The sequence below is a fragment of the Strix aluco genome, chromosome 2, assembly GCF_031877795.1.
Source record: "Strix aluco isolate bStrAlu1 chromosome 2, bStrAlu1.hap1, whole genome shotgun sequence".
Lineage (NCBI taxonomy): Eukaryota > Metazoa > Chordata > Aves > Strigiformes > Strigidae > Strix > Strix aluco.
In genome coordinates, this window is record NC_133932.1 from 78,884,375 (window position 1) to 78,896,856 (window position 12,482).

The 12,482-nt window shown below is 33.4% G+C and overlaps 1 protein-coding gene across 15 annotated transcripts in view; it reads left to right on the forward strand.

Annotated features, from left to right (window-relative positions):
• Positions 1-12,482, forward strand: part of DOCK9 (dedicator of cytokinesis 9) — a 136,392-nt gene that overhangs the window by 94,255 nt on the left and 29,655 nt on the right. For 6 of the 15 annotated variants that reach the window (XM_074815399.1, XM_074815397.1, XM_074815409.1 and 3 more), the window contains 5 exons: positions 2,754-2,868; positions 4,460-4,526; positions 5,903-5,950; positions 7,739-7,875; positions 11,705-11,820. In XM_074815399.1, coding sequence (XP_074671500.1) covers positions 2,754-2,868; positions 4,460-4,526; positions 5,903-5,950; positions 7,739-7,875; positions 11,705-11,820 — 483 coding nt within the window. Of the gene's footprint in view, positions 1-2,753; positions 2,869-4,459; positions 4,527-5,902; positions 5,951-7,738; positions 7,876-8,387; positions 8,432-11,704; positions 11,821-12,482 lie in introns of all 15 variants that reach the window. The other 9 variants (XM_074815405.1, XM_074815410.1, XM_074815401.1 and 6 more) reach the window with 2 other exon arrangements.

Below are 12,482 nucleotides of genomic sequence, written 5' to 3' on the forward strand. Positions count from 1 at the left end.
TGTGAGTTATTTAGTCATGTCTTTGTAGAGCTTGTCTTGATACCAATCACATTTCACTTTCTTAAATCTTGTTGTGCAAGTCACAACATGTTAACTTTTTCCCCTTGACTCTGACATGCCTTCGTGTGGCAGACAGAGAAGCTTCTCAGAAGGCACTCTGCTCATACTATGCACCCTAATGGAGAAGAAGAAGGAAGTTATCACCCTGCAAAGAAAAACCGTGTTACTATGGATTTTTCACTTCTGACAGTTCCAGCTTTGCCAGAGAAAATTTTGCATGCTGCTTTCTCTCTTCAGTTACAAGAAGTATTTGGGTTTTGTGCTTGGTATAGTTAAGTTTCTGAGTGGAGTGTGTGATCAGTAGTTTTGCCACTTCTTTGCAGCAGTTGAATCTCAAGCCAAATGTGTACAATGTAACCACGTAAAATGACTTTAAATGCCAAACCTGGAATGAGTCACGTACGTGATTTAATTTAAGCATAAAAATTCAATCAGCTTAAATAACAGCAGAATTTGAGTCTTAGGGTCTTTAGTATAAATAGAGCTAAAAAATCTTCTTTGACATTGACCAAGTAAATAAATACCCTGTGCGTACACTGTTGCTAAATGGCAATGCTGTCATCTATTACTTAGTTGTCATGTTGTTAATTACTAATATGTAGTCTTTTTACCAAGTAAAAGGGTTTTCAAAGGAGTCAACATCCTTTGAAAATTCTACTCTGGTCTGCCAATTTAGGTAATACAGGATTTATGTTTTGCATGCTGTTGATATTTTCCCCAAATAATACTTAATCCTGGCTTCTTATTCGTTGCTTTCCAAACTTTCTAGTAGATCAGTTGTTCAGTGCATGTTATCTTTGAGTTTTTGCTCGTTGCTTGATATCATTACTGAAGAGCCGTGTTTTTGCTCTAATCTTCTTTCAGAATAACCTGTAGAACTATACTTGTGGAATCAGAATTGGCTGGAAGTATACCAGTTTCTATTTTAATATGTACATACTTTATAGGTTATCAACATGATTTTAAATTAAGCTTGTGAGTAGCTATAGTCCTAGTTTTATCCATGTATGTGTTCAACTATTTTAGAAGGATATCTAGTGCTCTAGACAGTATCCGGAAGTCTAGGAAACTCAAATTCTGTTTCTGTTCCGCCACCTGTTAATTGTCTGCTCTATTTCAGTATACATAAAGCTGTATAGTAGCACTGCTTTGTTCACCAGAGATGTTTCAACGATAAACAGTTTGTGAGGTCTTTAGAATCTGCAATGATCAGGCTTATATAAGTGTCCATTTCCTCCTAAATTACAGTAACTTCTGGCTAGTATTAGTCATAGTTTCACATTCAGTTTCGCTGTGCATCCATTCAATGGCTAGTATGTGACACATTTACACAGATTGTTTTAGGACAGCAATTCTTTCCTCTTACACGGAATGCATTAAAGGGCTCAGCAGTCAATTGATGTGTATGCTGTGAAATATTCCCTGGTGGATTAGCATGTCTCCTGCTTTCAGTGAGGACAGTTCCTGGAAGGGTTGTTCTACCCTTGAGGTATTGGCACTTCTCACTTTGTTTGTACAACTAAGTGCTTTTCTCCCTGGAGTCTATGTTTTTTTGGTTTGGTGGTTTGTTTTTTTTTTTTCTAATTTTGATATGAAGGATTTCTTACAACACTGGTATGTGTCCTTGAAAAAGTCATGGAGCCAACAAAAAAGTCATGATCCAACTTTCTTGTAGAAACCAAAGAGCTTCACAGCTCAATTGTGCTAGACTGTTGACTTTACAGAAAACCTATTAAGTGTCTGGTTCATTTTCCATTTGCATAAGTGACCTCATAATCAAAGTGAGAATTAGGCACTAAAAAGGGCATAATTTATCCTTTAAACAAACATTTATGTAGTGTATCTGTAAAAGCCTCAGGCTGAGGATTTTGTAACACTTGATTATGTTGAAATCTTTCTTTTACAGATAAGTCTTTGCCTAAAGTTCAGTTTATACATTCTCTCAGTTTTATTTTTTTGTTTTTTAGTGGTAGACATTTTTAAAGATCCTTTATGGGTTTTTTTCTCCTTTTGGACACACTTTTGTATTGAGCGTTGCTGATTAACTTCCCACAAGTGTAGAAATTGTATAAACGACTGAAACAGGGAGAAAGATATTTTTTTTTATTATTATTATTAATTTTTTTTTTCCTCTTCTTCATTGAGGCAAAGGCAAGTTACTTATCAGTAGTTAATCTTCCAAAGTGCATATTATTGCTATTCATGTATGTTTTCCTGGAGGTTCTTACATCTTTAAATGGAAAGAATTTTGTAGGGGCAGATCTGTCTACAGTTCAGCATAAAGTCTCTTCAAAAGCAAAGGAGCTTATATGTATCACCTAACAGTAGCATTTATTTTTAAAGTATTTCATCTAAGTAGAAGGGGGATGCCTAATTTCTACAATGTGGGTGTGTATGTATAATTAACTTGATTAATAATCACTGTTAGGTAACTTTTCCTCTTACTCCTCCCTCTGGGGAAAAAAAATCATACAAAGAAAGAAATAAAAATAAACAAAAGTAAAGAGACTTTTTTTAGTATACTTCCATGTGTGTAACACGTGTGTTTTAGTGACCTGTCTCTACATGAAACACTTTTGTCTCTGTTCTAAGATCCTTTTTCTGTTGCAGGAATTAATAAGGCAATTTAAAACCTTTTAGTTTATTATCAGTTTAAGAACTCTTCAGCCAAAATTTGTCTGTTTTCTTTTCAGAACCAACAGAGCAGCACTTTAGGAAGCTCTGTAGTTCGATATGACAAACTTGACCAAGCAGAGATCAAAAGTCTGCTCATGTGTTTCCTTCATATTTTAAGAAGTATGTCAGAAGGTAGGTAGTTCCATCTATTTTTCATAAATTTGAAATCCTGTGTTGGATTTATGCTTGTGATTTTATAACCTTTTCAAAATCAGCAGAATATTTTAGGTGTAGGTACCACGTTGTGCTGTGATTTGCAAATATAGGTGATTGATCAAATTAAACTCTGACTGAACCTTGTAAGCGTGAAATACTCATTATTCTGTCAAAGTGTGAGGCTAGCTAAAGGACTTGGTAAGAAGGCAAATATTTGTGTGTGATTGTATAGTCTGTTTTGGAAAATGAAGGTGAAGAATAGTTCACTGATCAGTAGAAAAGTCTCAGTCTAGTCCATTCCTCTGTTCTGCAGAACTTCCTGTATGACAGGGAACCAAATCATTTGATCGCTGTGTATATTTACATTTCTGGAATGGGGATATTAGCACTCCTTCATTCTCCTGGGATGTTTATGAGATAATCCATTGAATTTTTCAGAGAGTCATATTATCCTGGAGAAGGTTGCAGAGGTATAGAAATACTCCATGAATGGCAAATCTTAATTTTTTTACTAGGATCATACAACTCAGGATCATCCCTATCCTTGATCACTATCTTAAAAAGAGGGCAAGTCCCCTTTGGTAAAAACATTGAATTTTTCAGTTTGTGATTAACATATCAAAAGTAGTTAATTATGTGCCTATTTTGATGTTAATTTCTAAAAATCAATTTCTATAGTCCTTGAACTCTTAACTTATTACACCCTTTAATCAAGAGTGAAAATTGAAAGGTTATTAAGTATTCAATATCCAGTCTCAGCATTAGATTTTCATGTAATTACATCAATATGATTTTATGTATTTTAATTACAAAGAATAATAAAACTCAAAAATATCTTTTTCACTATTTTACACTTCAAAACATGTAAAAATTAGTCAGAATTTCTAGAAAATTCTAGTTAAAATTTACATAAGCACAGTGTGGATTTTTTGGTCTTAATTCTCCTGGAAAAGAACAAGTGTCAAATAAACTCTGCCACGCATTTTTGGAATAATTTTGAATTTATGAGCTAATTTTGAACATTTTGTGCAAAAGAGAGCAGGTCTTGGCTACATAGATACAAGCTTCATAAAAAATATATAACCATTTTCAAAATCTGTGCAAATAAAGGAAATCTGAAACCTGTGATGAAAAACTATCCATAATAAATCATTATAAATTAAAAAAGAAGAAAACATAAATTGAATTTAAAAAATGTTGAGACCATTCTATAAAGAAGCAGGTTATAGAACTAACAGTCCAAAGTATTCTGAAGTCTTATATTTTTAGAACACTGTAGTCACTACTCACTACACAACTATTACTATTTAAAATATGAAATTTTATGGGAGTATTGTGGATTAATTAGAAGCATATTGTAGAAACACATTTGGAGAATTGATATGTGCATATGGATAAACAGCTTCAAGGAAAACTTGAAATAGTAAGTTATCTGTACCCCACAAGCTATTTTAAGATTCTCTGAATCCTCATTATCTGAAAACTAAGAACTGATGTTAATTCTTCTACTTAATATTTTTGTGTGTTTGCTGCCTTTGTCTTCTTTTAATATCTTTCATTTTCCTAGATGCATTGTTTACATATTGGAACAAGGCTACAAAATCTGAACTCATGGACTTTTTCACGATTACAGAGTAAGTTTTTTGTCAAGCTTCTCATAAAATCATATGTTTTGCTAAGCTGTTAAAAACCTAAGTGTGGATATAAGTGTATAGTTCTGTTTTTATTTATTTGTTTGAAAAAATAATGCCATCTTGGTCTGTTTAGAAAGTCCTTAACGTGCACAATTGCATGTCTGTCCAATTCCATGGTAGTTTCTGGAATTAAGCTATACAGAAGTGATCTCAGGAAGTTCCTAAACAGTGAGTAGTGCTCAGAATATTGCTATGCTCATGGAAGAGGAACCAACTGTCTTGTTACCCAACTGCATTAAAATACATCTTGTAATGTGAACTACTGAAATTATATGGTTACATATCAAAATTGATCAAATTGCATAACTTCAGAAACAAAAGGATATGGACTGTCCTCCTAGCATTCCTCTTGTGCCTTCTGCCATTCTGTAAGGAAAAAGATATAGGATGAGTCCAGTATCCATTATCAATGGCTACACTCCATCCTTATGCACACTTAGTGTGTTTGTTCATGAGAATTGACTGATACACTAATAAAAAGTGAAGAAGGCACTGTTTGCTTGAAATGGCATGCTGTAGAAGCCTTTCCTGCTTGCCTTGCTTGTTTCGCTGGACTGCTTTCCTTTGTTTCTGTAGTAGAGGCTCAGTCAATGTAATATCAGTTGTTAACTGTGTTATGGAATGTACTCAAGGTCTATTTTAGGAATACATTATACACAGTATTTTTAACTCATCATTTGAGTACATCTGGCATGATGGTGATTGTACCAGAGACAGAACTGAACAAGTAAATGTGCCTACTTAGTTGACTCTCTGAAGCCTGAGGTGTAAATTGTACAGAATCAGTGATGAACTGTATTTTGCCATTAGATACTTCTTTTTTAAGGGCTGAATAGGATTGGTTTGTGATCAGATCAGTAATCTCAAATTGCTACTTATCAAAGATTTCCATCACAATAGGAGTGTATGGAATACAGAATAAAATTTCCATCTCGTTAGTGCAGTGGATGATATCACAGTTCCTTAAACTAGAGTAGGAACAAGGCTCATAAAAGTCTATCTCTTCCAATTCTAGGAGTATTTTACCAATGCAAATAACATCTGTTTTGATGATGATTTTTATTAATACAGGTCACTTGCTATTAATCCCAATTTGCCCAAAACAACAACCATCTGTGACTGATTTCAGAAGAACCATGTTTACCTTTTCTTAGCTTGGGAACTGGGAAGGGAATTTTAAGGGTGGAAGAAATAAAGAAGTTTTATGACATAAGAGGTTATGTTAAACAAAGATAATAATTGAATAATTCCAATGTACATAAATCTAGAAGAGGTTGTTTTAAGTGTTGCTTCTCTGATTTATGTGTTCTCTACAGAGTATGCTTACATCAGTTCCAGTACATGGGAAAGCGATACATAGCCAGGTACTGTGTGGAATTTAAATTTTGCTGTCTTGTACACTAAGAATAATAGTGTGTACAATATGCCTTGAATCTCTATTACAAATAAATTTGCATGAGTAGAAGTGTTATTGTGAAATGATACATAACAGTTTGAAGTAGCTGGTTACTATATTAACAAATCTGTATCCTGTCTGAAAGTCTGGTATCTGTTTAAGAATGATGTCTGTGTTGTGTTTATTATCAATTACTTTAAAATCCATCCCTTAAATGCTATCTTTTACAGCATTTTTTTCCTTGAAATAGTGTCTTTGGGGAAGAAATTTTATGATTTGTTTTGTTTATTCACTTGGCCATAAAATCGTGTCCATTGAAATATTTTAGAAATTTTATGTATAGTGTTTTTACTGAAAGGTGAGTATTCCAGCACTGTTGTTTTTCAGTTTGAAGTCCAAAGTACCTGTACATTCCCACTGAAGGCTGTTTAGGGGAAAATCTGCGGGAGTCAGAAACATGTACTAAATCATTTGAATATCTTTGCATTGATGCGGTTTTTAATGCAAAGTAGTTTTTTTAATAGAGTAAAATGTAACAACTTGTTTAGGCCTTACACAGTGGTTGACATGGTAATATAATTAAACTTGTGGGGTTGAAATACTGGCCCTCTTGAACTCAGTGAGAAAGTTGTTGCTGACTTTGGGTATTGAAGCATTCTAAGTAAAATGATAGCTTTTTTGTTTTTAATTTAGATTTTATGGTATATGAATCTCTTTCTTCAAACAATGAACTTGACTACTTTCTTGGAGATTTTTCAGAAAAAAAAAAAAATCTCATCTCTGTTCAGATACCCTAAAAAAATCAAAGACCAAAATAAATCTGGCTTTCTTGAGGTTTTGATTGTAACCTTTGTGTTTAAATGTACTTCAGACTCTGGATTTACGGGAGCTGTCTTTTTCAAGCTTTTTGTAAAAATTCTTCAGACTAATTTGTTTGACTACTTTGTGGAGAAGACTACCACACTTCCTTTTGTTTACTGATCACCTAGTCTGTATACTGCATGTTAATGCTAAAAATGTTAAACGATAGAAATCATCTGGTGTTCTGCAGAGATAATGAATTTTCTCAGTAAATGTAGCTTTCTAGTCTTTCACATTGTCATTACACTGAAGTATATCACAATCAATGCACATACTCTTAAAATAACACAGATGCAGAATGAAAGGGAACAGGGTATTCTGTAATTCAAGCACTGGTTTTCATTTTTCATCAGCTCTGGTGGTGGTACACAATAGGAAGTTAGCCTGTACTGATTGCTAACACAGATCACTTTTCTGTTTTCTTCACTTCATTGCTGCAAGTTTAACAAAGTATATGGCTCTTCTCCCTTCCTGCTTGGGTAAGATGTACATGATACCTCAGTTAATTCCTGCTCTCCTGTTGCATGTATGCTTTCTAATTTTACAACTGTCTGTCCTTCTAACTTTTTTCTAAAATTTTTACAATCAAAATAGAGGATTTGGTTTTGGATTCTGAATATTTCGAGAATATTTATGTTCTTAAAAGCTCTGAAGTAAATTTTGCACTTCAAGAGCAACTGCTTGTGTGCTTTTGCTTTCATGCTTTGAGGTTTTAAGAAAGAGTTTGCTGTGATGCTTTTTTTAAGCTACCTATTTTTGTTTTATACATAAAACAGTAAATAGGTTGCATTATAATTCTTTCTATAAAACTTCTTGTGCTTAACTAACACTTCCTGTCTTGCTGCGGTTTGACATGTCTAACTTTTGCTTCTATCCCATTTCACCCATCTTGCAGGAACCAGGAGGGGTTGGGATCCATAGTTCATGATCGAAAATCTCAGACATTGCCTGTTTCCCGTAACAGAACAGGAATGATGCATGCCAGATTGCAGCAGCTGAGCAGCCTGGATAACTCTCTCACTTTTAACCACAGTAAGTCTCATGACATCATAACATTCGTCATCCTCAACCAGTACCACAACACCAGAGACAGGTCTCAGAGCCACACCAGTGCATTTCAATCACTTTTACTGTTCTAGGTCAAATGAATAGCTGGAATCAGTTGATGGTCTGTTCTCTGCTTTATGATAGAATAATCAGTGCTGGCTGATGCCATAACATGGAGCATGGTTAACTACAGCATATTTTAAAATTCTATTTTAATTCTTTTAATTATATGCACTTCAACTTTGTGCTGCCCATAGTTACAAAATTTGCTTATTTTTTATATTTGCTATATTAAACTTCAGGTTTTTTTCCCCACTTGGTCTTATAAATTATTAGTCTAAAAGTGAAAATATTCACTCAGACCATATCTCCATGTTTTGACATCCCCTAAGGAGAAATAAGTTTCTTAGAATTTCTACGGAGATTGTGAAGCCCATGATTTGGTTTGTCTGGAAGTGAAAAAGCGTCCAATAATGAAGTGATTTTTCTGTTTTCAGTGTGAGAAAGATATCAAGTATTCTTGGAATTTCTGTAGACAATGGTAAGATTTAATCAGGTTGAAGTCAGCTTGTATAAGACTGCTGTATTGAAAACTAAATCTGCTTGTGGCCTATCTTTTTAAACATGCTGCTCTTAAATTGCAAAATATACTTTATGTGAAGTATTCTGAAGCACCATTTTTCAATTTTCAGCTTCAAAAACCAATGAAACTGGTTGACTAATCCAGTAAAATGCAACACTGGTACTGAAAAGAACTGTGTGCAGTAAAGCAATTATTTGAGTTAACTGTATGTTCACTGTGTTCATCCTTTTATTTCCCAAAGCATATCTAACTGTCCTTTAAAATCTTTTAGCTCGTTATCTGTAATATAAAGCAACAGTTGGCCTAATTGCACAAGACTTACCACACAGTCTAGTAGAAAACTGGAAAAAATAGTCCCACTAAACCTCTGTTTATAAATGCATTCTCATGCCTGTTTAAGTATAAGAAATGCAATTCTTTCATTTTAAAAATGTCAGAAAACTGTACAGCTATGTAAATTACTTTTTTCTTGTAATCAGTCTGCTACTACTGTATCATAATAATTTCTAGATATTTTTTGATACACAAAAGAAGGAGCATTTACACATGTAACTACACATTCAGTGAGGTGAAATACTTTGTAGATAGAGACTGACTTATTAAAAAGAATCTCTGGGAAATAAATAACATGGCTGTTTCTGGGCCCTGTGCAAACTTTAATGATTTTTAGGAAATGGTGAGCTGAAAGATTTTAATAAATGCATGCTTATGTAAAAAGAAACTTTCTGTTCTTTTTCCATCTGAAGGAAATTATGAAGGAAGGTGTCTTATTCAGATACCTTTGAGTAAAGTGACAATAGTTTGGCTTTTTTAATGTTGGACATTTAATGAATATCAGGATATTACACCTTGTATTGACCAAGGTTTTACAAAGTGAAAGTATGTTGCTGTAAAAACCATGTCAAATATGAAATTGATTTTAATATCTTTGGTCTTGTTGTTATATAACTTTTAGTTTTGTTCAGTTGTCAGTCTGCCTGTATGGTGTATCCAAAGTAGTTTTAAGAACTTGAATAAATTTTCTAGGTGTCCTGTATGGGATACATACGGAAAGGATGTATCTGGTGGAAATAGTTGCTTTACTTGTTTCTAAAATCATGATTCTTTGGTATGACAGTTGTCTATAAATGTAAATTATAAACTTGATTTCTCCCTTTCTAATCATTTAAGCAAGGAATAGAACTGAAATAACGGTGTAAGTGATATTTTACATCTTTGAGGAATTTCGTTATAGTTTTCTGCTTAAGTATGGAAGAAATTAGGCCCTTTATTCAAATTTCTAAAGCATCTCAATACAAACTACAGGAATGTAGATTTATATGTGTATTGTTGGGGCTGGAGGAGAGGAGGATGCCCAGTAGAATAGTGACATAGAAATGTACTGAAATACAAGAGATATACCCTAATCTGTAATAGCAGTATATGATCATTGTCAAGCTCGTAGTCCTTAGAGATTATTCTATTTTCAGTCTTCTTAGGTGGTTTTAAATTCAGTTACTCTGCAGTATTGTGGATGTATGGGTGCATTGTTCATGTGCATGTCCAGGCAGATGTCCCTGTTATATCCTGGTAATTGTAGTTCTGTAGTTTCTTTTTAAGTTACATATGAAAAATAGAATCCAGTCTGTTAGTTATACATGAAGAATACAACATTAGCTTCTCTGAAATAATAGCAAATTGAAACAAGGATAGTTTTTAGCATGTATATGGAAAAAGCGCTGCTACATCAGTCCTTTAACCCAACCAAATTGCATGTTCCTTTAAGCTCACATCCTGCCCCAAACTTCTGTCTCTAGTAGAAATGAGGAGTAGTCAGTCTATGACCTATTTATTTGTTAGTTCCAAATTATTTATGTGAAAAACAAAATTTGAACTGTTTGGAATACTGTTATTGACTACAGTTTTTACTTAGTATTTATAATAAACCTTGCACCTTTCTTCTTATCTGGAAGCACAAACCAATTATTCCTTTAAAGAATATTTCCCCTGTACTCAATGAGGTTCTCAAAATAGTCATCATCTCTTGGTATCTTCAACATTATTGAAACCGCAGACTAACTTAAGGATTTCTGGTCACCCAAAGGTGATTGGTATGAAAAAGGATTTTTCTTTGAATTTATTAAGGAAAGGAATATTTAATAAAAGAAAAATATTTGGCAAACAGCTGTTGTGTTAAAACTTGCTTCCAAATGCCAGTTGTTCCCTTCCATCATTACAGAGGTGAAGGATGTAGTTGGATTGAAACCACAAAGAAAATACATAGGAGGAGGAAGACATGGAAGCAGAGAGAGAATGCAAAAGATGATAGGAAAGAGGTGTATACTTCCTAACAGAATGAATGTATAAATCCAAAAAACCTGGTGGTTATTGGTATGCATTGCATAGTTCAGCCAGGGAAGTAAGAAGGTGCAGAAAGAAGTGCAGGTGTCACTATAAAAGAATATGTAATTTCTTCCATTCTTTTCTTGGTCTCAGCAAGTTTGTAATGCTTGTCACTGATTTAGTGATGCTAAGTTGACTGTAAATCTAACATATATACGTGACCCAGACCAAATTTTTATAAAGCAACCTGGGCACATTTGTCAATCTAGTTCTTGACGATCAATGTTAGGGAACATAAACAACATATTATAACCAGTGCTGAAGCAGGATATTTTAAAAAAATTATTTAAATACAGTATGTCTCTAAAAGCAATAAAATATTTTGATTAAATATGGAGTTACTGCATGGTATTGCTACAGAACAGAATTAATTACTTAGGTCTTCAGCTGCATATAAGTACATGATTGTATTCCTTCAACTCTTAATGTTTTGTATTTTTATAATGGTTGACTTATGATTGACTTTGAGATCGTTATAACATCGCTAAATTACCAATACTTATTTTCAGCTGTAACTCCATCCTACTGTAGCACTTATTTTGACAATATATATATGTATATATATACATATATATGAAACCTCAGACATTTATTGTTTTAACTGCTGTTTGATGCTTCTATTGTTGACATTTGTACTTAATATATCTTATCATCTGTGCAAATTATGTTAGAATAATTATATGCACATATTTGAAAAATACTTAAATGTATATGAATTATTTTTCTGTATTGAATACTAACTTCTGTCAGGCTTCTTGCTTGTTAATCTTTTCCTAGTTCAGCAAGTCTTTTGGAAATAAGAAACAATGAGTATATCCAGCACTTACACTTCATTTGGAATTTCTATAGGCTATGGCCATTCAGATGCAGATGTTCTTCACCAGTCTTTACTTGAAGCAAATATTGCCACTGAAGTTTGCCTTACAATTCTGGATACTCTGTCATTATTCACAATGGCTTTTAAGGTTTGTTCTTGACTTGGTGTTAACATGTCCCATAATTACCTTTCAGAAAAAAGAAAATTAAAACTATTTTTAAAATTATATTTATATCTTATAGTCTAGTAATATAGCATTGTATTTTTGGTGTTTCATTGTATTTCATTATTGTATCATGTAAAAGCTGATAACCTCTCGCAGCAAAATGCTTTGGCTTCAGTTACACATTGCATACAGACTTCTTACTGATCAGCAGTGATCCGTGGGAAAAGCTCACCCTAACTTCTTAAAAATATTTCTAGAAACTTTAGTGTCTACCTAATATTAGTGGTAAAACTTTCTTTTAAAGGCCATGTAGGGTGAAAGATCTGTTGTATGACAAAATCATAATTCATAATTGGACACTACCAGACTTTTATATTGAACTTGGCTTCTTTTTATATTAAATCACTGATTAATTAACAGGAATTTATGTGTGTTCCTTTTCTGTAACTTTATTTCAATTTTTCCACTAATGAGACTTGGTTTTAGTTGTATCAGTTACTGTAGCTCTCCTGTGGAATCTTTTTATAGCATGCCCCCTTGCGTACCCCTCCTGTCTGATTTTTTTGAGCTTTTCCAAATACTAAGGTGAGGCTATAAAAAGGACAGATGATAGCTCTAGCTTGTTTCTCCCCTAATGAGAGCAG